The sequence below is a fragment of the Ranitomeya variabilis genome, chromosome 1 (assembly GCF_051348905.1).
Source record: "Ranitomeya variabilis isolate aRanVar5 chromosome 1, aRanVar5.hap1, whole genome shotgun sequence".
Taxonomy (NCBI): Eukaryota; Metazoa; Chordata; class Amphibia; order Anura; family Dendrobatidae; genus Ranitomeya; species Ranitomeya variabilis.
The window spans coordinates 479,671,190-479,686,496 of NC_135232.1; the positions used below are offsets into that span (position 1 = coordinate 479,671,190).

Consider the following 15,307-nt stretch of genomic DNA (forward strand, 5'->3'; position numbering starts at 1 on the left):
GTTTTGGCTTACAAATACTGATGTAAAATCCTGACCAAATCCTGATGCAATCCTGAACGTGGACACATACCCTAATTCATTTTTTCTTTATTAACTTAATTTGTGGACAGTCCGGCAGTCAGTCAGGTAGGTAGCAGAAATCATCCAAAAGGTCCAGACAAAAGGGCTTGTGACATTGGCTTCCAAAGTCACATGTCCCTTTCCATATAAAAAGCGGATATGTGACTTCGGCACCATTTTGTGAGTGCAAGCCTGTGCGCACTTGGTATGTTTTTTCGGTGTTTTTCGTCACGGAATTGGCCCAAAAATGTAAGGAATCCTTAAGCCAGCAAAGTCAATGAGTCAGTCAAATACGCAAACATATACGCAAAAAAATATGCAAACATGCAGATATAAAGGTGTTTGCTGATTTGCTCAGTTTTTGCTTGCATTTTTACGGACTTACTATGTTGTTTCCCACACTGTCATCTGTGTGACAGCGCGGTTCTGATCGGCGGCGGCGTCATCGTGACCCCGCAGCTGTGACTGTAACCTGCGGTTAAAAGCTTACTGCCAGTCACAGGTGTTGGCTGATGAGAGGCAACTACTCCCATCAGCTGACACCTGCTGTCACTGATTAGAGCAAGAGCAGGCACCGGTTGATGGGCATAGTCATCAGCCAGCACTTGTGCTCTAAGTAAATAAAAAAAAGTTGAAATAAATATTGAAATAAAATTAAAAAAGTCAATAAAGGAGTCTATGTCATTATTTCAAATAAAGGATTTTATTCTGAGTGTTATTTTTTTCACAATTTGACTAGGTGATTAGTAATGTTGGCGTCTTATAGACAACTCTCCATTACTAACCTCTGGGCTTGATGTTGCCATGGGGTTACCGCGACTGTGTGGAGCCAGAAGACCGAAGTGTCTGATTCCTCCTACTCCGGAGCTGAGAAGAAGCACTTCTCCTTAATTTTAAATGTGTTGATTTCTCCTGGCAGAACAGGGGTTAATCGGCCATGTTGGAAATCCCTGTGTTCACAGCTGTGCTCGTATAGCAACTCCTTTCCCCTTTATAATTTGGGCTCCTTGTCAAAGCAAGCATTTGCTGCATGGCTAACAGTGGGAGAGGAGTACACATGAGAAGGAGAGTTATAGGAGTTACCTGTGACTGTTGTTTGGTTTGTATGTGTGGTAATTCCTTATCCTTCTCTATTTTGGTTTATTCCCCTACCTTCACACTCCGGTGCATTCCTCTGTTATATGTGAGTGAATATTTTGTGGGCCTGGAGTTTTCTATTAACCCTTGTCTGTGTAGCCTTGTTTGTCGGGTTGGTGTACTACGGCGCACAGTAGCGCCCCCTCTTCGCTGGGTGGGGGAAGAGAACAGACAGAGGGCTGACTCAGAAGATAAGGCAAGGGCTGAGGCCCTGGCATCTTTGCCATCTGAAGTATCCCAGGGAGCAGGGCAAGCTAGGGTGCCCCCTACTGTTAGGGACAGGGAAGGAGCCCCTGGTCCCAGGTCACGCAATAGCTGTGTCGTGAAATTTGCTCTGACCGTAAACATTTTTCAGATCCATTATTGATCCAATCGCTGCTCTGACAGGGCAACTGCGGCAGCTCAGTCTGTAGATGGCAGATTTATACATGGTGGTTTTGCAGCACCCTGATACATCTGGTGTGGGACTCCCTTCTCCCCAGCAAACCATAGTGGAGCCCAAGATCAATTGTCTGACAGGTTCTCTGGGGGGCGTGACAAGTTTGCTGTGTTCCAGGAGGCCTGAAAACTGTACTTCAGGTTACGTCCGGTTTCCTCAGATACAGAGGAGCAAAGTGTGGGGATAGTAATGTTGCTCCTCCAGGGGGACCCCCAAGCATGGGCATTTTCTCTCCCGTCCCGGCACTTGATAAATTGAAGAAGTGTTTTTCTTTTGCGCCGATACAGTTTGACGTCTCTCAGCCTTTTATCGTTAAGGTCGATGCATCTGAGGTGGGAGTGGGGGCTGTATTGTTGCAGGGTGCGTCTCCTGGTAAACGGCAGCCATGTGCTTATTTTTCTAAAAAACTCACCTGCTGAGAAAAATTATGACATTGGTAACAGAACTCTTAGCAATCAAATGGGCTTTTGAAGAGTGGCGTCATTTTTTGACAGGAGCGGTTCACCCAGTTATGGTAATCACGGATCATAAGAATCTGGTATATTTGGAATCGGTGAAACGTCTAAAGCTGGAGTTACACTAAACGACTTACCAACGATCACGACCAGCGATACGACCTGGCCGTGATCGTTGGTAAGTCGTTTTGTGGTCGCTGGGGAGCTGTCACACAGACAGCTCTCTCCAGCGACCAACGATCAGGGGAACGACTTCGGCATCGTTGAAACTGTCTTCAACGATGCCGAAGTCTCCCTGCAGCACCCGGGTAACCAGGGTAAACATCGGGTTACTAAGTGCAGGGCCGCGCTTAGTAACCCGATATTTACCCTGGTTACCATTGTAAAAGTAAAAAAAAAAACACTACATACTCACATTCTGATGTCTGTCACGTCCCCCGCCGGCGTCCACAGGGTTAAAACTGCTTTTGGCAAGAGCGCTGTTAATGCACACGCTGCTGCCGAGAGCTTCCCTGCACTGAATGTGTCAGCGCCGGCAGTAACAGCGGTGATGTCACCGCTGTGCTCTGCTTTACGGCCGGTGCTGACAGTCAGTGCAGGGAAGCTCTCGGCAGCAGCGCGTGCATATTAGCAGCGCTCTTGCTGAAAGCAGTTTTAACCCTGTGGACGCCGGTGGGGGACGTGACAGACATCAGAATGTGAGTATGTAGTGTTTTGTTTTTTTTTACAATGGTAACCAGGGTAAATATCGGGTTACAAGTGAACACATCGCTGGATCGGCGTCACACACGCCGATCCAGCGATGACAGCGGGTGATCAGCGGGTGATTGTTTTTTTACTTTTACGCTGGTAACCAGGGTAAACATCGGGTTACTAAGCGCGGCCCTGCGCTTAATAACCCGATGTTTACCCTGGTTACAAGCGAACGCATCGCTGGATCGCTGTCACACACAACGATCCAGCGATGACAGCGAGAGTTCCAGTGACAAAATAAAGTTCCAAACGATCTGCTACGACGTACGATTCTCAGCAGGGTCCCTGATCGCTGCTGCGTGTCAGACACAGCGATATCGTATGGATATCGCTGGAACGTCACAGATCGTACCGTCGTAGCGATCAAAGTGCCACTGTGTGACAGTACCCTTAGAGTCCTTAGCAAACATCACGATTCAGTGTTGGCTGGACACCCTGGTAATAAAGCCACCGCTGATCTGCTAAGGCTATGTTCACACGCTGCGGTTTTTGCTGCGGATCCGCAGCGGATTTGCAGCTGCGGATCCACAGCCGTTTTCCATGCAGGGTACAGTACAATGTTACCCTATGGAAAACAAAAACCGCTGTGCCCACTTTGCGTTTTACCGCTTGAAAATCAGCGTGGATTTTCTGCTGAAAAAAAGAAGTAGCATGTCAATTCTTTCTGCGTATTCCGCAACGGTTTTCCACCTGCACCAATAGGAAACTGCAGTTGGAAACCCGCAGTGGAATACGCAGTAGAAAACGCACAAAAAAACGCAGTGAAAACCACCGCGGTTTTGCACTGCGGTTTTTCAAAATCCGCTGCTGAAAAATCAGCAGCAAAAAAAGGATAGTGTGAACAAGCCCTCAGTCGGCGTTTTTGGTGGTCAGGAGCTCAACAGGATGTCCGGGAGTTTATAGCCGTCTGCAGTGTCTGTGCGCGTTCTAAGACCACTCATACTCACCCATCAGGGGCTCTCCAACCATTGGAGATTCCCAGTAGACCTTGGACTCACTTGTTGGTCAATTTTATCACGGATCTTCCCGTGTCGGAAGGGAATACTGTAATACTGCCTATGGTAGATAGATTCAGTAAAATGTCTAATTTTATCGCTTTACCAGCTTTACCAAATGCCAAATCCTTGGCTCAAGTTTTTATCAGGGAAAGAATTAGATTGCATGAGATCCCAACCGATATTGTTTCTGATCAGGGGGTGCAGTTCGTCTCCAAGTTTTGGAGGGCATTTTGCACCCGCCTGGGGATTCATTTGTCTTTTTCTTTCACTTTTCACCCACAGTCTAATAGGCAGAATGAACGGGTTAACCAGAACCTAGAGACGTATCTCGGGTGTTTTGTATCTGAAAATCAGGAGGACTGGGTTACCTATTTACCGTTAGCCGAATTCGCTTTAAATAATTGTTGTCAGGTATTGACCGGTAAGTATCCATTTTTTGGGGCATATGGGTTCCATTCTCAGTTAAGTTCATTTAATAGTAATCGCCCTTCTGGATTACTGGAAGGAGATCGGTTTTCAACTTCTATTACTACCATATGCAGGGCCGCCATCAGGGCATTACTGCCCTTACTGGCGTATGGGGCCTGGCGAGCAGAGATGACCTGCAGTGGGCCCCCTCTCTTCTGCTCACCGGGCCCTAGTGACAGGATGTTCAGTTAAAATCTGTTGCCATGCCGGAGATTCCAGACCACCCCTTTAAATGATCGCTGCCAACCTATAAACAGGCACATTGTCAATTATATAAATATCCTGGAAAACCCCTTTAAAACTGTAATGAATGCCTTAAGTGACACTTTCCATATGGCCGGGGTCACCCTTGTGTGTGCAATGTGAGAAACTCGCGCGAGTCTCTCGTCTCAATACCCGGCCGGCACTCAGGACCGGAGTGATCAGCTGCATAGAAATACATTCAGCCGCACGCTCCAGTCCCGAGTGCCGGTGGCAGTGCTGGGTATTGATGTGAGTTTTTTGCATTGCACACGTAAGTGTGACCCCAGCCTATGGCAAATGAAAACTGTATAGTATTTTGATTCAAAATTCACATAAACAAGCTTTAAATTGGATCACAACCAGCCTCCCATTCATTTGAATGTAAAGACTTGCCTATAATGCACGTCACATCCGTCTTTTAACACCTGGTGCAAAAGGCACAATGTCAGTCCTTTGGTGCAATTACTGCATGTATATAGGGGCAGTTTTTTATGCATTTTTAGTCAAAGTCAAATAGAAAAAATTGTGTGAATGCACCTTATTTGTTGGAGCCTTGTATTTATTGCTATCTGATGACAGAACTATACTTGTGTTATAATATTCTTAGGCCACATTCACACTAGCAGTATTTGGTCGCTATTTTACCTCAGTGTCTATAAGGCTAGGTTCACATTGCGCTAGGTGAGTCCGTCTAACGGACATGTTTTTAAGTAGTGAAAACGCAATATAACGCACATACTAACGCGCCCATAGACTTGCATTGTCTGACGCATCGTCATAACGTCATATCGTCATAACGTTTTTTTCTGACGGACCTTGGAACGCGGCTTGCAGCGTTTTCGGGTCCGGCCAAGCTAACGCAATACTAACGGAAGCGTTAATTCTGCCATTGATGGCTATGGCAAACGCAGCCAGACGCCAATCGTGAAAAATTTCCAAATAGAACCATACGTTTTAATAGCGTTTGAGGGTGGTCCATGTGGTCATGTGACAGGAAACATGATTTTGGCCATTAATGTCCCTAGCACACATTTTTCCTGAGGCCTGCTGCACGTGAGAGAGAAAGTGTCTTGCAAGAGATCACAGGAAATGTAAGTACATTTGTATATATATATATATATATATATATATATATATATATATATATATATATATATATATATCTGTATACATCATGGGAGTCCGTATTGTCCGTCGGATGTGTGTGCACTAAAAATGTATTGCTTTGTTGCAGATGTCGGATAGTGAGGGAAGCAGCAGCAGCAGCGTGTCTGCGGTTTTTTCTTCTCAATCGGTAGGCTTGCACTTTAAAAAACCACTAAAAGTTGTGTGAAACTCCAGTGTATTGAGCTAAGCACGTGTATAATCATGTTTTTATTGCAAATAGGAGTCTTCGGAGCCCGAGGCTGCTAGGCCCCCCCAAAAAAAACAGGCAAAACCCACAAAGGTACATGGCAGACATTTTTAGTTTTGCAAGCATAAATTTATTGATCTAAGAAATGTAATTTTATTTTTTTCCATTTAAATACACAATAGGTTGTGGCACACGGAGGACACAAGAGAAAGAAGGTTCCTCGCCGTCTGTCGTCGCCACAACTGCCAGTGGTAAATATAAAACTAGAAATTTTCTATCCAATACTTATCTACAATCTACTACTATATCTATAAACTATCTATCCACTATCTATCTCGCTCTCTCTATCTTTCGCTCTATGTATGTATCTATCTATCTATGTATGTATCTATCTATGTATGTATCTATCTATGTATGTATCTATCTATCTATGTATCTATATATCTATCTATCAGTCTACCAATAAAGTGAAATTGAACCTTTCAACATAACGTTTTGTGTTTACATAGTCCAAGTTAGCGAGCCAAAAGAAAAGGATTGTGGTTGACGAAGAGCCGTTGACCATTCACAACGAGACACTGATCAACCTTGTGGAAGCCAACCCCTCAATATGGGACCAAAGCGACAGCTCCCACCATGACATCGTGAAGAACCGCAAGTTGTGGGATAAAATTATCTGTCACTTCAATCTCCGATACATGGAGAAGTCGTCAACCTCAAAGAAAAAAATTGGTAAATATTGGTGATGTTACATTGTCTACTATCTATCTGTCAACTCTCAACTATATATACACTATTTCTTAAACTATTTCTCTATCATCTATCTAATAACTACTATCTATCAACTATCTATCTACTATCTATATATCAACTATTTTAACTAACTATACACAATTTTAAAACTATCAATATAAGAACTATCTATCTACTATTTATATATCTATTTTTTAATTTTTTTTTTAAATTTAAAGCCGATGCGGTCCATACCCGTTGGAAATCAATAAGGGATCGCTTTGTCCGTGACTACCGGAACAGTCAAAATGCACCAAGCGGATCAGGTGCCAAACGGGTGACCCCGTATGCGCATTACGAGCAATTGCTCTTTCTGCAAAAAACAGTGTCTCAGTGCTCGTAAGTACAAATAGGTCTGTGTGCAAGACAAAATTGTTTAATTAAAGAAAAATAATTTATTTTTTGGGGGCGTTATTACAGCACGATATGCAGTACCGCCGCGCCTAGACAGGCAGAGGAACTGGAGCCATCTCCACTGGAACCAAGCCAGCAGACGGGCGCTGAAGATGTGTCTGGCATCAGCGAGCCATGATCTGGGGAGAGAAGCACTGTTGCTTCTGGTGTGAGTGCCCGGTTGCAATCACAGCGTGGACGCAAGCGAGCTTCACAAAAAGATGAAGCTGATGCCATTATTGTCGATGGACTCCAACGGGTTGAGGACATGTGTCGTAGTGAACTCAAAGACCTGAGGCGGGAAATTACCGACTTGCAATCCTGCGAGTCTGTATATTCAGCAAATGAGTGGGAGCTACTTTTTTTTGTCCTATGTGCCTGTAGCACAAAATATCCCGGCACACAGAAACCTTTTGTTTAGGCAAAGACTGAATGACCTTCTTGAGGAATTTATGGGCCCCCAGGAACCCGCTCCATCGAGAACAAGAAGCATAGACATGCCGGCCTACAACCCTCAATATAGAGTCCGGGGTGAAACGAGCATGGAACATCAGAGACAAAGTAGCAGTCCATCATACAGTTCGGCAGACAATACGCCCACGCAATACCAGAGTCTATAGTACTGCTCACTGTCCCCAGCCTGGTGCAATTACTGCGTTTCACGTTTTGTTGGTTAATTTTTTTTTTTTGCACCCAATTTCGTGTGTTTTTTTTTACATGTCTAGCAACAGTTTTTTCATACAAATTCCAAAACTTTAGTAAACAGTTTAAAATTTAAGATTCTTGTATGACTTTAACTTTGAGCACAACATAATAACATGAATGTAACTTTTTACAAGACATAAAGGTTGTGGGAAATAAAACAACCAAAAAAAAAACCTCACATTTTAGCAAAACATCTGGACACAACTTCAGACTTTAAATAATTTTCACACGTGTCTGTCTTGCCATGGAACATGGCCTTCATGTGTGAAGTACTGTGCAAATTGATCACGAATCCTCATTATTTGAGCTGTAGACCGAACAGCAGTAGATTCAATGCTAATGAGGTTCAACTCACATTCATCGGGGTCAACCACCTGGGGTTCATGTCTGGCAACAAAATTATGCAGACAGATGCATGCCTTCACAACACGGTCCACATTTTCTGGTTGCAGTTGCATGCAAGTTAGGGTACTGTCACACAGTGCCATTTTGATCGCTATGACGTAGACTGCGGTCACACGTTGCAATCACGGCGCTGGAGCGATGCCGAAGTCCCCGGGTAACCAGGGTAAACATCGGGTTACTAAGCGCAGGGCCGCGCTTAGTAACCCGATGTTTACCCTGGTTACCAGCGTAAACGTAAAAAAACCAAACAGGACATACTCACATTTCGGTGTCTGTCCCCCGGCGTCTCAGCTTCTCTGCACTGTGTAAGCACAGCGGCCGGAAAGCAGAGCGGTGACGTCAGACGTCACCGCTGTACTCGCTTTCTGGCTGGCCGGCGCTCACAGTGCAGAGAAGCTGAGACGCCGGAGGACAGACACCGGAATGTGAGTATGTACTGTTTGTTTTTTTTACGTTTACGCTGGTAACCAGGGTAAACATCGGGTTACTAAGCGCGGCCCTGCGCTTAGTTACCCGATGTTTACCCTGGTTACAAGCGAACACATCGCTGGATCGCTGTCACACACAACGATCCAGCGATGTCAGCGGGAGATCAAGCGACAAAAGAAAGTTCCAAACGATCTGCTACGACGTACGATTCTCAGCAGGGTCCCTGATCGCTGCTGCGTGTCAGACACTGCGATATCGTAACGATATCGCTAGAACGTCACGAATCGTACCGTCGTAGCGATCAAAATTGCACTGTGTGACAGTACCCTTAGTAAAATTCACCATTTTAATGTCAAAATACCAAAGGCACACCCCACATAACATCTTGCCCGGCTCAAGCGATAATTAAAAATGCGCCTGGTGGAGTTCAGACTACGGCTTGAGTACGGCTTGAGGAGATTTTGTCCAAGTTGGAACGCCTCATCACCAACTAAAACAAAGGGCAAACTTGGGTCTTTTGTCCCCAGCAGAGGTCGTGATGAGGGTATGTTGAAATTGTTGCTGTACAAACATCTCCCCATGTTAGAGTCTCTGAAGACTCTGGAATCGTTAGTCCGGCCATACGCACCAATATCCACAGCTACAAAACGGTATCTTGCATCTGCAATAGCCATCAATATAATCAAAAAGTATTTCTTATAGTTATAGTATAGTGTTATGACCCCAATGGCGAGGGTCTCAGAGATATCAGCAAGTCTGCGAAGTACAAAAATCCAGCTCATAGGGCAGTGGTAACTGGGTTGACCATATATCTACTCCTAACGCCAACACTAGAAGTAGCCGGGGAACATGCCTACGTTGGTCGCTAGATGTCTCGCGCCAGCCGGAGGACTAACTACCCCTAGAAGAGGAAAACAAAGACCTCTCTTGCCTGCAGAGAATAGACCCCAAAAGTTGGATACAAGCCCCCCACAAATAATAACGGTGAGGTAAGAGGAAATGACAAACACAGAGATGAACTAGGTTTAGCAAAGAGAGGCCCACTCACTAATAGCAGAATGTAGTAAGATAACTTATATGGTCAACAAAAACCCTAACAAAAATCCACACTGGAGATTCAAGAACCCCCGAACCTTCTAACGGCCCGGGGGGAGAACTCCAGCCTCCCTAGAGCTTCCAGCAAGGATAGGATACAGATTATGTACAAGCTGGACAAAAATGCAAAACAAAAACAATAGCAAAAAGCAAGAAAGCAGACTTAGCTTAATCAAGCAGGAACCAGGATCAGTAGACAAGAGCACTACAGATTAGCTCTGATATCAACGTTGCCAGGCATTGAACTGAAGGTCCAGGGAGCTAATATAGCAACACCCCTGACCTAACGACCCAGGTGAGCATACAAGGGATGATAGACATACCCAGAGTAAAAACACTAGTAGCCACTAGAGGGAGCCAAAAGGTAAATTCACAACAGTACCCCCCCCCTTAGTGAGGGGTCACCGAACCCTCACCAAGACCACCAGGGCGATCAGGATGAGCGGCGTGAAAGGCGCGAACTAAATCGGCCGCATGCACATCAGAGGCGACCACCCAGGAATTATCCTCCTGACCATAGCCCTTCCACTTGACCAGGTACTGAAGCCTCCGCCTGGAGAGACGAGAATCTAAGATCTTCTCCACCACGTACTCCAACTCGCCCTCAACCAACACCGGAGCAGGAGGCTCAGCAGAAGGAACCACAGGCACAACGTACCGCCGCAACAAGGACCTATGAAATACGTTGTGAATGGCAAACGACACCGGAAGATCCAGGCGAAAGGATACAGGATTAAGGATCTCCAATATCTTGTAAGGACCAATGAATCGAGGCTTAAATTTGGGAGAGGAGACCTTCATAGGAACAAATCGAGAAGACAGCCATACCAAATCCCCAACACGAAGTCGGGGACCCACACCGCGGCGGCGATTGGCAAAACGCTGAGCCTTCTCCTGTGACAACTTCAAGTTGTCCACCACATGATTCCAGATCCGCTGCAACCTATCCACCACAGAATCCACTCCAGGACAGTCAGAAGGCTCCACATGTCCCGAGGAAAAACGAGGATGGAAACCGGAGTTGCAGAAAAATGGCGAAACCAAGGTGGCAGAACTAGCCCGATTATTAAGGGCAAATTCAGCCAATGGCAAGAAGGTCACCCAATCATCCTAATCAGAAGAGACAAAACACCTCAAATACGCCTCCAGAGTCTGATTAGTTCGTTCCGTTTGTCCGTTAGTCTGTGGATGAAAAGCGGACGAAAACGACAAATCAATGCCCATCCTACCACAAAAGGATCGCCAGAACCTGGAAACAAACTGGGATCCTCTGTCCGACACAATATTCTCAGGAATGCCGTGCAAACGAACCACGTTCTGGAAGAACACAGGAACCAGATCAGCAGAGGAAGGCAGCTTAGGCAAAGGAACCAGATGGACCATCTTGGAGAAACGATCACATATCACCCAAATGACAGACATGCCTTTAGACACCGGGAGATCCGAAATGAAATCCATAGAGATGTGTGTCCAAGGTCTCTTCGGGACCGGCAAGGGCAAGAGCAACCCGCTGGCACGAGAACAGCAAGGCTTAGCTCGAGCACAAGTACCGCAGGACTGCACAAATGACCGCACATCCCTTGACAAGGAAGGCCACCAAAAGGACCTGGCCACCAGATCTCTGGTGCCAAAAATTCCCGGGTGCCCTGCCAACACTGAGGAATGAACCTCGGAAATGACTCTGCTGGTCCATTTAGCAGGCACAAACAATCTGTCAGGTGGACAAGAGTCAGGCCTACCAGCCTGAAATCTCTGCAACACACGTCGCAGATCTGGAGAAATCGCTGACAAGATAACTCCTTCCTTAAGGATACCCTCAGGTTCAGCGACTCCAGGAGCATCAGGCACAAAGCTCCTAGACAGAGCATCGGCCTTCACATTCTTAGAACCTGGTAAATACGAGACCACAAAGTCAAAACGGGAGAAAAACAATGACCAGCGGGCCTGTCTAGGATTCAGGCGTTTAGCAGACTCGAGATACATCAAATTTTTGTGATCAGTCAAGACCACCACCCGATGCCTAGCACCCTCGAGCCAATGACACCACTCCTCAAATGCCCACTTCATGGCCAATAACTCCCGATTGCCCACATCATAATTTCGCTCTGCCGGCGAAAACTTCCTAGAGAAAAAGGCACAAGGTCTCATAGTAGAGCAACCAGGGCCTCTCTGCGACAATACGGCCCCTGCCCCAATCTCCGAAGCATCCACCTCAACCTGAAAGGGAAGTGAGACGTCAGGCTGGCACATCCCTTTACCTCTGAGTGGCTTGTGATTGCTGCAGACATGAATGTCCAGACCTTGATTACAAGTGTGGACCAGCTTGCTGCTCGTGTGCAGGGCATACAAGATTATGTTACCAGAAATCCTATGTCAGAACCTAAGATACCGATTCCTGAACTGTTTTTCGGAGACCGATTTAAGTTTAGAAATTTCAGGAATAATTGTAAATTGTTTTTGTCCCTGAGACCCTGTTCCTCTGGAGACTCCGCTCAGCAAGTGAAAATTGTTATTTCTTTTTTACGGGGCGACCCTCAGGATTGGGCTTTCTCGCTGGCGCCAGGAGATCCGGCATTGGCTGATATTGATGCGTTTTTTCTGGCGCTCGGTTTGCTTTATGAGGAACCCAATCTTGAGATTCAGGCAGAAAAAGCCTTGCTGGCTATGTCTCAGGGCCAGGACGAGGCTGAAGTGTATTGCCAAAAATTTCGGAAATGGTCCGTGCTGACACAGTGGAACGAGTGTGCATTGGCTGCAAATTTTAGAAATGGTCTTTCTGAAGCCATTAAGAATGTGATGGTGGGTTTTCCCATTCCCACAGGTCTGAATGATTCTATGGCCCTGGCTATTCAAATCGATCGGCGGTTGAGGGGGCCTGGCAAACTGTTATGACCCCAATGGCGAGGGTCTCAGAGATATCAGCAAGTCTGCGAAGTACAAAAATCCAGCTCATAGGGCAGTGGTAACTGGGTTGACCATATATCTACTCCTAACGCCAACACTAGAAGTAGCCGGGGAACATGCCTACGTTGGTCGCTAGATGTCTCGCGCCAGCCGGAGGACTAACTACCCCTAGAAGAGGAAAACAAAGACCTCTCTTGCCTGCAGAGAATAGACCCCAAAAGTTGGATACAAGCCCCCCACAAATAATAACGGTGAGGTAAGAGGAAATGACAAACACAGAGATGAACTAGGTTTAGCAAAGAGAGGCCCACTCACTAATAGCAGAATGTAGTAAGATAACTTATATGGTCAACAAAAACCCTAACAAAATCCACACTGGAGATTCAAGAACCCCCGAACCGTCTAACGGCCCGGGGGGAGAACTCCAGCCTCCCTAGAGCTTCCAGCAAGGATAGGATACAGATTATGTACAAGCTGGACAAAAATGCAAAACAAAAACAATAGCAAAAAGCAAGAAAGCAGACTTAGCTTAATCAAGCAGGAACCAGGATCAGTAGACAAGAGCACTACAGATTAGCTCTGATATCAACGTTGCCAGGCATTGAACTGAAGGTCCAGGGAGCTAATATAGCAACACCCCTGACCTAACGACCCAGGTGAGCATACAAGGGATGATAGACATACCCAGAGTAAAAACACTAGTAGCCACTAGAGGGAGCCAAAAGGTAAATTCACAACAGTATAGTGACCCACTATGCGCTGGTTTCTGAATCCGAATGTGCTTGCCGTCCACGGCACCAATACAATTGGGGAAATAAGCCACATCCTTGAACTGTTGGGAAATCGCTAGCCACATTTCTGATGTCGGGGTTGGTAGCACAAGTGGTTGCAAGTTGTTCCAAATGGCATCACAAGTTTCCCGAACCAGTTGGCAAATTGTTGACTTCCCAAGTCTAAATTGATAATGCAGTGACGAAAAAGATTCTCCGTTAGCCAGATATCTGTCGGCATTCAAAAAGAAAAAAAAAGAAAATAAATTGTTTAGGATTTTAAAGGACAACTAAAAGGCTACATACAATAGAATATACAATTGCCTTAAATAAACATAATTTATGCCCCACGATACCTACATCTAGTGTTTGTCAATAGAATGATAAAAAAAATTATAATTACCTCACAGTCACTACTAAACGTTCCTCCGCACAGATGCTTTCACGGAAAGTGCTGCGATGATGATGTATCTCATCCTTCACATATGAGAGCAGAACATCAAAGGTCTCAATGGACATCCGTAGATAGCGTTGGAATTTGGAGGGATGATCCCGAAGCTGAACATACAGGGTGTGAAAGGCCCATATGTATTCCGCAAGAAACTCACTTCGTGGATCCAATATCTCCTTTGCGAACTACGCTTTCTCTGCCGAAGTCGCAACCGCATCAAGCGAAATCTAACGAGCTCAGACACAAACATCTTGCTAGCAGAAGTTCACTCAATGCTTTCAAAATGGAGAATGAGTCTACACCCACACCCCGATGATGGACAGAAAGGAGAAAAAAAAAAAAATTTTATTGACAGTGACAAACGCAGACAAACGGATACTTCGCGAACGGACATCCAAATGAGAAAAACGCGGTCACGTGCGTTAACGCAAGCGTTAACGTGATCCCGATTTTTCGACAAATTGGATCCTTTTCTGTACATGCGTTTAACGGATCCGTTTAACGCCATGTACTTGACGCAATGTGAACCTAGCCTAAGCCAAAACCAGGAATTGTTGATAATACAGAAGTGGTGCATATGTTTCTATTATACTTTTCCTCTGATTGTTCCTCTCCTGGTTTTGGCTTACAGATACGGAGGTAAAAAACTGAGCAAATACTCAATGCGTGAACGTGGACTAAAACATACATTACACTGAGCAGTTCTTAGAGCAGGACTGTAAGCGCAGCTGGCCCACTGCCTCCATATGTAGAGGGAGGGGTGGGCTCATTACATAAGAGGGAGGTGGGGCAGTGTATGACCCTGAACTAGGAAATACTAGTAGAACAGCCTGTGACTGTGTGTGAGAGGTGTCAGGACGGAGCAGCCAGATCATTATGAGACTCCTCACCAGTCTGTGGAAGTTTAGCAGAATCCCCCTCCCCACTGTAAGTAACAGAAGACCCTGCTACAGCGCCTGTGTGCAGCGTGCACCCAGCAGGACAAAGGGCCTGCCAAACTCCAGGACTGTGCTACAAGCCAATGATAACGTGTCTACTGTATGGCAAGATGGAATGTACTGGTGATAAGGACAACTCTTTTAACCCCTTAAGAATGCAATATATATATATATATATATATATATATATATACATATATATATATATATATATATATATATACATATATATATACATGCATAAACCTAAGGGTATGTACCCACGTTGCGGATTCTGCTGCGGATTTTTCCGCAGCGGATTTGGAAAACCACTGCGGATTTTCACGCAGTTTCTTCTGCGGATTCCTCTGCGGGTTTTCAACTGCACTTTCCTATTGGTGCTGGCTGAAAACCGCTGCGGAATCCGCACAAAGAAGAATTTTCCACAGCATGTGCACAGCGCTTTTTTTTTCCCATAGGTTTACATGGTACTGTAAACTTTGGGAAAACTGCTGCGGATCCGCAGCGTCAGACCCGCT

General features: G+C 45.6%; 1 protein-coding gene across 1 annotated transcript in view; it reads left to right on the forward strand.

Annotated features, from left to right (window-relative positions):
• The first annotated feature begins 14,620 nt into the window (after nucleotides 1-14,620).
• The window catches only part of LOC143765069 (uncharacterized), a 71,249-nt gene continuing 70,562 nt past the window's right edge, over nucleotides 14,621-15,307 (forward strand). The window contains exon 1 of the mRNA XM_077251359.1: nucleotides 14,621-14,778. Within this exon, the coding sequence (XP_077107474.1) occupies nucleotides 14,728-14,778 (51 nt within the window). The 5' untranslated portion in view covers nucleotides 14,621-14,727. The remainder of the gene's footprint in view (nucleotides 14,779-15,307) is intronic.